The 13,063-nt window shown below is 38.5% G+C and overlaps 1 protein-coding gene across 2 annotated transcripts in view; it reads left to right on the top strand.

Moving 5' to 3' along the window:
* Window positions 1-13,063, top strand: part of atrnl1a (attractin-like 1a) — a 342,626-nt gene that overhangs the window by 40,235 nt on the left and 289,328 nt on the right. For both annotated transcript variants that reach the window (XM_085477017.1, XM_085477018.1), the window contains exons 3-8: window positions 2,108-2,191; window positions 4,116-4,229; window positions 5,117-5,245; window positions 9,404-9,612; window positions 12,710-12,884; window positions 12,967-13,054. In XM_085477017.1, the coding sequence (XP_085333143.1) occupies window positions 2,108-2,191; window positions 4,116-4,229; window positions 5,117-5,245; window positions 9,404-9,612; window positions 12,710-12,884; window positions 12,967-13,054 (799 nt within the window). The remainder of the gene's footprint in view (window positions 1-2,107; window positions 2,192-4,115; window positions 4,230-5,116; window positions 5,246-9,403; window positions 9,613-12,709; window positions 12,885-12,966; window positions 13,055-13,063) is intronic.

The raw sequence follows: 13,063 nt of genomic DNA, 5'->3' as shown, positions 1-13,063 counted from the left end.
TGCCAATCTGTCAGTCAGTCTGAATCAATCTGAGATGCTTGTTAGGCCTGCTGCCCGGGAAAATAATAATTATTAACATGACTGCAAAGCAGAGCTGTGTTGGGCAGTCTTTGGTTCCACTATAGCACCAGGAAGGACAAAAGGGGAGATGACAAATCTTAGTTTTACAAGACACAATGTAATGTAATGTAATCCAGGATTAAATAATGAATACAGCCGTGGTGTCTGCTATTGTGAAACCTGATGGTGTCTTCACAATAAAACCAGCTCCATTCATAAAAACTGACACGAAGAGGATGAGTTACAATACACACCAAAGGAAATTACATTTTTGATGGGGTGGGTGGTGCTGAAAATATGGAGAAAATTTTATAATAAAGAAGTGTGCAAAATATTAAGTATTCTTTGGTAGGTAGACTGAGAAGAATCCTAGCTGAAAGTAAAAGATGGTGACTGGACAGAGTTCAACCAAACTAAAAACTTGAGAGGGAAAAAAAAGATGATACACTGAAATAATGTTGTACACTTATAAAATTTACTGAAATAACATAAAATATGTTGGAATATAAAATTTACAGGCTTTAGTTTTAGTCTTTGGTGCATCTGTTTATTGAGTTATCTGCACTGAAAAGGTGCTGTGTTCTTATTCTAATACCTGTGCAGAACCTCCATATAGTAACAGTTAAAAATACTAAAATGAACAATCAAAACTAAAAACTGAAACTGAACATTTTAAAATGGTAAAAACTCAACTGGAATGATACCCTCACCCAGGCACCACCCACCCCCAACACTGCTCACTGGTGGTGGTGATGAAATCATGGCTCATGAAGACTTTGGATGAGGTGCCTGAACAAAACACATGATGTACAGTAGAAATGGGGAGGAGGAGGATCACTTCGCCATGCCAGACCCCTTCAAGGGAGAGTGGAAGATCACAGTGGATTAAAAGACTGGTGATAAGAGGCCGACTGGCTGTGTAGACACAGTTTGTTGGACAGGAACATTGACATTTTGAACGAGGTGAATTTGACAGTGTGAGATAATGTACGTGCTGAAGAATAAAAGGCAGCAAGAATAGGCGATGTTACCAACTAACTTCCTTCCTGGCTTCCACCTTCTTCTGTGTACATGTTGGTTGTGGGGATAATGAGTTGAGCTGTGTTGATGTTTGCAAGCATCTCTCCTGATAGGATTTTGTCAGAGAGCCGGCACAGTTGCGTCCCAGTTTGTGTGGCTTTGTGTCTTCATCCTCAGCTCAGTGGATGCATCCATCATGGCAGGCGGTTTTCCTTCTTTAACACTGCTCTCTTCTGCCAAGGTCAGCTCATTATATCCATGCAGCTCAGTACTGGTCCCATTGTATTGCAGGCTCTCAATCTCTCACTTTAATAGCAGCTTCCTCTCACTGATGTTAGGGCACTGAGCTACAGGATCCTTCTTGGTTAGTGTGGATGTTCTTCTGCTCGTCCATAATTTCCATGTAAGGTCTCTGCTCGGTCCTACTGTTATAGCAGTCTTTAGGGTGTATGATGTTCTTAATCTGGGGGATAAAAAAAATAATTAAATGGGCCATTTTAGAACAGTTAGGCTGAGCACCAGTTGTTATAAAGTGCTCACTATTTCATATTGCCAAAGTTTTACTGTGCAGTCATCAAATGAATGTTGATTTTAAATAATTTAAGCTATTATTTTCAATTCAAATGATATAATATTAAATTCTTTGCTAAGAAGAATGGTTTCTTCTTCTTCTTCTTTTTAGATGATTAGTGTGTTTGTTTAAAACAAATGTTTATTTGTATTTTCTTACCAAGGAATAACCTGAAATAAGGAGGGGAAAAAAGCTCATGCCCTGCCACGCTTGATCTGGTGGTAGTAAATCAAACATTAAGCCCAAATACAACTCTTTGATGTCACATGATTGCACTGATGGGGACCCTCACTGATGTAAGAATGAGTATCTTTGTCTTGTAGGGGTCACAAGATAAGATTTCAACTCTAATTTTTGTCTGTTTTGTCACAGACTCCCCCAGTTGTTTCTGATTTTGAGCATATTAAACTGCGTCGCTGTGTTCATGTTTTCTCCCCTCTGTGTCTCTTTCTGCAGGTTAACAGACCTGTCAGGCTCTCTCACAGATGGTCCATTCAACTATAAGTACAAGACCAAGTGCACTTGGTTAATAGAAGGATTGTAAGTACCACTGTTTTTATCTTCCACATGTCATCATTAATCTTACTTACTTCCACTTGGATAAAGACTTTATTCTGTATCTAACTTAAGGGCTCTAGATAAGAGAGACTGTATTATTCTGTAAAAAGAAGGAGTTTGTCTGTGAATATAGTAGTTACTGTGCTTCGTAGTTGCTTTTTGCATATTTACTGCTCATGCTGCACCGACTGAAAGTGCTTCATTTGCAATTTTTTTTCTCTTGCTATGGAAATACAATGCTTGCTTGCACTACATGTAGTATACAGTGGTAGACCACCATGTAAAAGTCACAGAATGGCAATCATTATTTTCTAACACGGTGTGTAAGGTTATACATTTAATGGTCTCTGTATGCTCTGAAATGTTAGATGAGCTCTGGGCAAAGCAATGAAGATGTCCATGATCTCCTTGGGAAATGCTGAAGGGCAGCTCAGGCTCCGTAATATATTACTACTATTATATATGCTATTATTTATTTTACTGTACTAGCTGCATTTTCTCTAAGAAAGATGAGAGAAAGTTACTCAAAAGTGAGTTCAAGCTAATTTTATTTGTATATCGTATCACACATTCCCCTCAGAAGGCTTTAACTACTGGATGGGGTGCCAAGAGATTTGGAGCAGATATCCATGGACTGTGACTGAAAATGTGATTTTCAGGCATTTTGTTGCACAACAAGAAGGTCACCTTGCCAACACATTTCAACTCCCAACTCAACACTTAATGGGACTCACAGTAGTGTGTTTGTGTCATTTTGTGTAGGTTTTTGGTTACTGACTAGAAAAGGAAGTGTCAAATTTTAACTCTCTGCTGGTTATCAGCTCTTTGTATTTTATAAATTCGGGCTTGATGGCTGAAGGACCAACAACAACACAAGCCAGTTGTTCCACTTATATTCTTTTAATCAGCTCCCAGCTAACATCTACATGTAGAGGACAGTCTACAAAGCTCTGCACACTCTCTGATAGGACCAAAGCACCAAAGCTTCTCCTTTCTTGTTATACTTTAACATAAACTTCACTGATATGTCTCCATTTACAACACGTCACATTACTGTGACAACTTTTGCCCACTGTGTTGTTGTGCCCATTTCAGACATTGAGGCATTCATTAGAACAAGCTGCACAATGAAAAATGATGCTAAACGGTTACTGCCAATCATTTTTACACATGCTTTAAAACGTGCTACTCAGCTAATATGAAGGATGATTTTAAGTGATAGCTTCATTTTTAAAAAAATTTATTTTTTAATGACAGATTGCTATAAAATCTCCAGAGCATATTCATTTGTCAAAGAGGAATAAATAAATCAGGTATGAGCTAAGAAAAGAAAAAATCTCCTCCATCACACCCTGGTGTATTTAAATTTGCAATGATTGTACAGTGCAGATTTTCCTTCATTTTAACGTCTAGGCCCTTATCACATCAATTATCATTAGGACTTTTATTTTTTATTTTTTAACCAATTAGGTATGCATGTCCACATATGGGAGACAATGATTAGTTCCCTGGTGTTTGCCTTCATGTGTAAAATTGGTTGATTATCATATGCAGGTTTATCTAAAGCTGAAATAAAGGTTTATTTCAGGATTGGACCTTTACAAAACTAGGATACTTGATACTAATAGTCTGCATGTGAACAGACACTGCACGAAATGCATCTTCTACAGTGCTGGCATTAGGCAAGGACACATCTCACAAGGATTTTAATATAGCAAAAAGGTTTTCTGCAGTGAGTGTGAGTCCCTGAACTGTCGATTTATGATCTCAACCACAGATTTTATGAATAGTGGAGACACTTCTATAAAGTAAGAATCATATGAAGCTTATAGGTAGTATATATATTTATCAAGAGTATTTTTGTCACACCTGTTTATTCTGCATTCCCTCTCTCCCCGTCTCCCAGCCCCAACGCTGTACTCAGGCTTCGCTTCAATCACTTTGCCACAGAGTGCAGCTGGGACCACATGTACGTCTATGATGGAGACTCCATTTACGCCCCTTTGATTGCTGTCTTCAGGTGAGCACCTGCTAGTCTGAATAGGAGAGCTGTGCAATGGAGGAAATATGTAAATGACTTAGGTACCCTTTGGCACTGCTTCAAAAGTGCCAATAAATTTGTGCTTGTGCAGTCAAATGACTTCATGTATGGCCAAACAATGGACCCCATAATTGCTGGCTTACCACAATACAGCAATAATAGAAAGAAAATACTGCAATTACTCACATTATCCCTGAATGCCACTTCTTTTTCTCGAGATTTATTCTGTACTTTGCTCTTTTTTCCCTTCTAAAGAACAATCTACAAGCATGTGGGTGGAACTCTTTCATTTCATGCAAATTCATTAAAACAGTAATGCTGCAATATTTTACCAACCTCCCACTTATTCTAATCCACTGAGGCTTATCTCTTGTTAAGAGTTCAGTTGTTTCCATAAAGGGGCAATTTGGACTATTTCAAGAAAAATATATAAAAATATCTGCCATTTGATTATACATAGTCTTGACTTGTGTAGCATTCTTACCTACAGTAAGTAAACTTAAATTGTTCATTATGGATGGGTACCTCCGCTTTGCATTGTAAAAAAACAAACACTAGTTCCTGCAGGGAGCTTGGGCTCAGTGTGGACATGGGTACATTTACAGTGCATTGCACGGATTAAAAGTGACAACCCGGTCCCCACAAAAAATCATAATCAAACGAAATTTAATTTGCCACTGCACTGCAATGTTTTTTACTTCAAGGCTAATTACTGTCATGTATTTTCTGTGGGGTGGCAGTGCTTTCAGACTAGAGCACATCATACACCAAATACATTTCAGAAAACCTTCTGTTATTATTTTGGGTCCACGGGGGATGTCTGTCTTTGCAGGTCTCATTGCCTTTCTGTTGAATTCTTTTCTCAGTGGTCTAGTGGTGCCAGAGACCAGAGGTAATGAGACAGTTCCTGAGGTTGTGACAACGTCCGGCTACGCTCTGCTTCACTTCTTTAGTGACGCTGCCTACAACTTGACTGGTTTCAGCATCGCCTACTCGTAAGCCTCAATATTGTTCTTCCGTCACTCATTTTCTTGTCTTCACCTGTTTGTTTTTCCCATCTTCTGTTTTTCTGACGCCCCCCCGCCCCCCTATCAATGTGTCCACTAGTTGACAGGTTACCAGCTTGTCGTGGAGGACAAAAGTGGCCAAAGAAATGTAATTGTTCCAGTTCATGATCAGTCTGTTCTCTCCGATATAAACAAAAGAGAACACGTCTTATATTTGTATTTATACTGAAATTTGTACTGAAATGTCAGCCAAATACCAAATCCTGATAGCATCAGCTTGTTAATGTGTGCTTATTTGTGGCAGCAGATCAAATGCATCATCAGCTAATTGATTTGCAATATCAAGCAGTTACATCGACAGCTTACTAAGTGATTATTTTTACCAAATGCTATGGCTGTGTTATATTTAGGTGTGCTTCTATTGTCTGTGTGATTTCATTTGTCACTTGTAGGGCAATGAAATTAGTCTCACCCAGGATTTTCCCATTAAGACAAGTCAAAGTGACACGAAAAGTTCAATACAGACAGAAAGTGTGCAACAGGCTCATATTATTAATATTTTGATAAGATAAGATAAGACTTTACTGATCCCACGACGGGGACATTTTTGCATTAATGAGAACTTAACAAGGTAAAAAATGTAATCTGTATATTCCAAAATTAAGCAAAGGCTTTATAAGAGTTTTTGCAGCTTCTCATTATCATCTGCTGCCAGACTTTGACTTCAGCTTGTAGTGGCATTTGTTCCCTGGGGCGACAGAGAGAGACGATCACAAATTTTTGTGTGTTGGTGGCTGATTTAACAACCGTGATCACTGATTGGGATGACGCCCACTCATGTGAACCTGGTTATGTAGGGAGAAAACTTGGAAAGACATATAACTGGCAGCTGTGTGTGGATACTCTCCCAGGAAAACAACACAAGAAGAAGGGGGGAAAAAAATCCAGATTTTTCACACCACCTAGCTTCTTGGATTTGGTAAACCACATGCACTATTAGCTACACTAATAGTGTGTTCAGAGACATTGCATAAGCAGGACACATGACATTTAAAGAAAACTTACCAGGAAGCCTCATAATGCTCTCCAATGTTGCTCTCTATAAAACCACAGTTGAATTACAAATGGCAACAGTAAGCCGGTCTCCATTTCTGGGTGTCTGTTGCCGGTGGGGACAAAAGAATCCAAGGTCACTGGGAGAAACTCACGTGATTGGGAAAAAAAGAAGAAGAAAGAAACAAAGCTGAAATACTTTCAGCTAGCACAGATCGTGAAGACACCATTATGTGGCACCCCCTGGTGAGGGGCTCAACATGTAATGATAATAGTCAAGCAAGGCAAAATTATAATCTATAATCACAGCTGTGTCATCTGAATTGACAACAATGCTAACTTACATCCATCCTCTTATCAGAAACTTTGACACAATCCACAAAATGTTCTTGCTGCCTATGGTGCAAATCCCATGTCTTTTTTTTTCTATATATGCTTCCAGACACCTCTTTAGCTTTGGCACGTTACCTATGGGCTGAAAGCCGTTGAAGTTCCCAGTCTGATGAAGTCATAAAGGAAGTTGCTTTTGCAGTTATTTCTTTTCTTTTTTTCCTTTAGCTGGTTTTGTGTACACCATTTTTCTATCTTCTCACAAATGCTCATCACTGTCAGGCAGGGCCTTTGATATGTAATAATAAACTTAATGTTATTCATCACTTTTGTGGCTCACACAAAATCTCAAGTGTGGGATGGTTATGGCTTAGGGAGGTAGAGCAGGTCATCTACTAATTGGAAGGTTGGTGGTCAGGGAGGGATCCTTGGATATCCAAGATTCTGAACCCCAAGATGCTCCTGATGCATTCATTGGGGTGTGAATGTTAGATAGAAAGCACTTAGATGTGGAAAAAAGTGCTTGTGTGAATGGCTGAATGGGACATCTTGTATAAAGTGCTTTGAGTGCTCCAGTAGAGTAGAAAGAGTGCTATATACATTTACCATTTACTCGGACTGAAGGCCAGCCAGCCAGTCTGCCTCGCCATGCCAACTGGGAACGGTGTTTGGGAGCCGCTGTAACATTGCTGGTTTTTGTTTCCTGGCTCTACTAAAAGCTCAGTCGTACAGGACCATTCACACTGTTCATGTAGATTTCTATCACCCCTAACGTTAAACCAACCCACTTTGTGCAATTAGTGATGGTCATTACTGAAAACTGAATGCTATGTAACTCCTCCCAAGCTGGACACCTGCTTGGGAGGAATACGTGCATTTACACAGGTTCTTCTTAGCACACACATACACATACAGACGCACACACATGCCCACGGAGAGGAGATGAAGGTTGTCATGACAACACCCTTGTTACGGTAGCAAACCAGCTTTTTGCATTAACAAAAACATGATTCTCCGCCTCTGGTCCTTCACATCTTTCCCCCCAATTTTTCTATCTCTTTCATCTCGAACTTATCTGATATTCCATAGAAACGCCTTGTAATGTCGGTCTCAGTGCTTTTTGTTCCGTTTTGATTTTTATGTGCAATTTCTTTGTTCCACCTCCGTTTCCCATTTTCAGTCACGTCTGTCTTTTTCTTTGCGTTTTCCTCGCTGTGTCTATAATTTATCTTGTTTAAAATCAGAGGTAGTTTAGCTCCATCTCTATTGTGTGTCACATTGTTTATTTTTGCATAACATTCAGTTAGATTTGGTGGCTTTTATCCAAAGCCACTTACAGTAAGTGGATTCAAACTTTAATGTAAGCAGACTCAGATGGCATCAAAAACAGGAAGTCCAAATCTACACAGTGATGCCTTCGTGGTCTCTGGCTTTGCTTTGTATTTTTAAGGTTCTTCTTCTTTTTCAATACATAGTATTGCATTTGTTGTCACTGTTATTGTTAGGTTGAGTTCTGATTCCTCATTTCATTTCATTATCATTTTTTGTATGCTTAGTTTACTCTTCAAGTCTTATAGATTTAAAACATCTTTAGTGTCACTTTCTATTCTGACTTTGCTGTAATTCACTCAGTAGCTCCTATTCCTGTCTCACCTTTTGTGTATCCCCCCCAGTCCCTCTTGTGTCTTGGGTTTTATTTCCAGTCTGATTGTCTTGATTATGCTCAGCTGTGCCCCTTTCCCATTTCCCACCTGTCTCCACTTCCCCAATCAGCCCTTTTTGTCTTTTTGGATTGTGTGTTGTTTCTCCTGAGTTCCTTGTGTAAATTTCCTGTATTTCAATGCCAAGTTGTTTGGGGGTTTTTTTTGTATGTATTTGGATTATTTATCTTTTGTTGTCTTCCCAACAAATCTGATGTTCATGTGATGTTTCAGTTTCACGCAGCAAGACTGAGTGAACATTCTTTGCTACATTTTATTTAATAGTAAGAAATAGTTGATGTACTTTGTGGTTATTTAAAAATGATACAAGATGTTTGTATACAAAAGCCTTGAGAGGGAAGTAAGAGAATAATATATCCTAGGGATGCATTTTTCTTTTCTGTTCATGTGTGGTCATCAGCTAGTGTTTGTTATGTTGAAGGAGAGGTAAGACGATTGAGTAGTAGTAGCACAAACGTTGTTGGCTGATAAACTTGGCAAAACTCAAGACTTTTTTTTTTAGCTGGAAGAAGCAAAACTGGATTAGCTTAAAATGAGAAATTCAAAGAACTGATCAAAAATGACAGCAAGACTCCTGATAAAAGAATTAAGAAGATTTGATTGTCTTGCCTCTTTAATGAGACGAGAACCTCAATTTTTACTGGGGTTGATAACGAGGAAATTGGAAGACTTTTAGATAGCAATGCTGGTGAAATATTCACTGAAGTTAGTGACAGTTTTGATGGTGTTGGGCATATCTGCTGAACAGTCGTTCCAGCAGATATTGAACATGAATCCACTCTAAAGCAAATAATACACACATCTAATATGTAAAGGTAAAAAATAGCAACTTTGGCTATCAGTAAATTTTACTATAAGTATATAAGTAGATGACTGCAGTCACCTCAGTTAATATTTCATGAGGCATGCACAATATCTCAAGGCCATATACTCATCTAAAAATAATATCTGGCCCGTCACAGTCAAGTATTCTCTTTTGCTCATGGCTCTCCATAACCTTGAAGATGTTGTTTGACTTTCTGGCTAACTGTGTCTCCCGCAGGATAAACTCTTGTCCCAACAACTGTTCGGGCCACGGCAGATGCAGCACTGCGAACTCGGTCGCAGGACGTGTGTACTGTGAGTGCGAGGAGTACTGGAAGGGGGACGCATGTGACATCCCATACTGCAGAGACAACTGTGGCAGCCCAGATCACGGCTACTGTGACCTGACCGGGGAGAAGCTGTGTGTCTGCAACGACAGCTGGCAAGGTAAGAAAACGGAAGGCTGAATTTTATTGGGGAATTTAAAACTTAGTTTAGTGATACATAGTAAATGAGGATTTTATTGGGGGAAACTTGGCTTCATGTGGTGCAGCCAGGATGGCAAAGCAGGCACTTTGGCTTGGTGCTACTGTAATGGGCTTCCTGCAGTGAAGACAGGAGTGGAGTGCAGGCGAGATGATAACAGAGAGGAAAATGATAGGGATAGTTTAAAGTGCTGTATCTGAACTTTCAGGACCTTATTTATTAATTCATGAAGTGTTCACAAACACAGTAACCACTGATCCAGTAAGTATTTTGTACACTGATGTCTACAACTGTAGTCTAAAATGGGGCAAAAATGACTCTGAGATATGACACCATGTTTTTAGAGATGCTTCTTATTGGATTCTAGTCATGCAAACACATTTAAAACGGTTAATTTAGTCCAGTTTCATGATGCTTTTTTTAGTCATTAAATGAACAAATGAGCGCAGTGTGAGTTTTTTGCTTATGCTTTCCTTTCGGTTTTGCAGTTTTCAATATTAATATGAAAAGCAATTGAAAGCACAATCCCAGTGTCCTCTTGGTTTTTGCCTAACACAATGCTGCCTGAATCAGTATTCTTTAATATCATAAAATATTATACGGGATTCCCAGGGAAATGTTCCCTAGTGGCACAATATATATCTAGCTTCATTTTTTTATTTATTTTTATTTTTATATTGCAGTCATAAACAAATCCCTCTTGCGGCTTCAAAATCAACAACTTTATTTCAAATGACGTTTTCTGACTGAGAGTGATTTTAGACTAATTTCTTTTTATAAGAAAAGCGGCTTTTCTTGGTGCTGTTCGCAGAGGTTTCATCATTTGTAAAAGGCTTTTGCATGAAATGAAAGTAACTGTTAAGTCACATTCTTCAGCCAGTATTTACATCTTCTAAAGCACCGGTTACAGATTTACGTGTTTCGGTTCAGTTTTTGTAGTTAAAACATGGATAATCACGAAAATCTGACCAACTGCATGTTCATTCAAGATTCAGATCCAGTTTGATCCTAAATGTCTAACAAACATATTAAGAGAATACATAAGAAGAACAATTCAGCAGACAACAAAGTCTGTTGAAGTTGGATGGTGAAGTGCTGCCCCCTCCTGGAAGGATAATGATAGCACAAGGAGAAAGGAAAACCAACTTTTTCCCATAAAATGTTGTTAAAAACAATACAATAAAAATCTCCAAGAATGAAGATTAAAAATGGATGCATTTTAAAAGCAAAAAAAAAAAAAAAAAAAAAATAGGCAAATATCCCAAATTGTACAGTACAGTGATGAACAGCAGGCTAAGCAGTATTTACCCAGTGTTGTGTATGTCAGTTACATTTTAGTTTTTCAGAAACAAGACACCAAATTGATGAACTGATTATGTGTTATAACTAAACAGATTAATATGAGAGGTGCTACAGTAGGAACATATTGCTAAATGGCAATGATCGCATACTCTGTGACTTGTTAAATAAAGACCCAGTTTAAGTACAACAATAGGAAAAAATATTAAAATCATTTAATATTTAACACTTCAGTTTTAGGGATATGTATGTGAGTGTAAAATTCAGCAAATATGCTGTCTATTTCAGTATTTGCTTTAAGTTTTTTAGACACAAAGACATAAGACTAATCCTAAAATCAAAGGTGTGTGTGTGTGTGTGTGTGTGTGTGTGTGTGTGTGTGTGTGTGTGTGTGTGTGTGTGTGTTGGTAGGAAAAAAATCCAACCTGCTCACAACAATGCTTGTTGATTTATTTATTTATTTACTTTTTGTGTAATGAAGTCATAATTTGCACAAAGAGATATCGGTTAACATATATATATATTTTTTTGGTGTTTTGACAGCCACAAAGGTATCATCTCTGAACCTAACTAAGTCACTTGAAAACAATTCAGATGGACTGTGCTATCCATCTATATGACAGCGAATGAGTCAGATTCTGAGCTTTGGGATTCAGCCTCTTATTTCCACAGATCACAAATTGTTCACACAAAAGCAACAGAGACACCAGTGAGGCAAAGGGATGTATGTGTATCTGTCTGGTAATGAGTGAGGTGGAGGCAGATACAGAGCCTCGGAGCAGGCATCAGAAACACAAACGGGCTTTTAATAAAGGTATTGGTCACCATGGAAACCACCAGTTGGCATCACCAAAAAAAAAAAAAGTTTTTTGCATTAATGGAAAGAGCATTTTCTACAATTTGTCCTTCATTCCCCTCTTCCCTCTACCCCCCGCAGAAAGAAAAGTGCTGAATGCGTCTGTGATCGAGTGCTTTTCATTTATCTCGTTTTCTCACGTCTTGCTTTAATCACTCGCCTGCAATGTTAGAAAATCCTCATTTAATCTGTAAAGATGTGCTTTTATTCTCGACTGCCATCTGAATAAGCTCTGCTTTGTGGTCTGTCAGTTTTCTCACTTTGAGTTATAATATTTTAATGTGCTTTACAAACTAATAAGTAAAAAAAAGAATAAAATCATTTAAAATAAAGGTTTTTTTTTGCATTATATAAATGAGTAGAAGCAAAACTGTTCACTGAAGAAAACACGATCAGATCAATTAGTGAAACTAAAGAAGGCAAAACGGTGACGATGGGTAGAAGGGTTCAAGGAAGAGCAAGAAAAAGGTAAAGGTCTGAGGGAAAAGTATAAGCTTTAGAAAACAATGGACAGATGCAGTGAATAACGAAAATGTATATTTTAATAAAATGTATTGTAGAAGTGGTCTTGTTTTTCTTTTTTTAAAAGATATGAGGTTGCTCATCATCTGCTCATAAATGAGATCGAGTTGTGTTTGGTGCCTATTCATAGAACAGCCACTAGGTGGCACCAAAGTAAAAATAAATAAATAAATAAATAAATAAATAGACTGGCAACCTGTTAAGGGTGTTCATAGGCTACAGTTCCCCCATGACCCTGAACTGGATAAGCACAATAGGATTTATAGATTGATATTTTGAGAAAATTGAATTCATTTGCCCTTTACTACCTGTAAAATAAATACTGGAAACAATGTATGTACGAATTCCAAAAAGTGAAACATGTCCTTTTGCCTCCATCAGGTCCAGACTGCTCCCTTTCCGTTCCCTCCACTGAGGCTTTCTGGGTGCTGCCCAGCATTAAACCATCTGCTCAGTCTCTGGGTCGAGCCTCCCACCGGGCTCTGGTGCATTCTGGGTTGATGTGGGTGGTGGGAGGTTACTCCTTCAACTACTCCAACTACCAAATGGTCCTCAAGTAAGACACATCCATCTGACTTAGTCGACTGTGATTGTCTTTGAGCTTTTGCACTTTTCCTAATCTTTCCCTTTGTTTAAAGCTACAACCTAGAGACCAGCACGTGGGATGTGGTGCCTGTCAGCAGCGGCCCTCTCTACAGATACGGACACTCACTGGCTCTGCATCAGGTAATCCTG

Source organism: Copadichromis virginalis, linkage group LG13 (genome assembly GCF_057382275.1).
Source record: "Copadichromis virginalis isolate Kocher_CV1m ecotype Utaka linkage group LG13, C_Virginalis_male_GT1.1, whole genome shotgun sequence".
Taxonomy (NCBI): Eukaryota; Metazoa; Chordata; class Actinopteri; order Cichliformes; family Cichlidae; genus Copadichromis; species Copadichromis virginalis.
The sequence above is the reverse complement of the archived record's forward strand: the minus strand, read 5'-3'. Positions and strand labels throughout refer to the sequence as shown.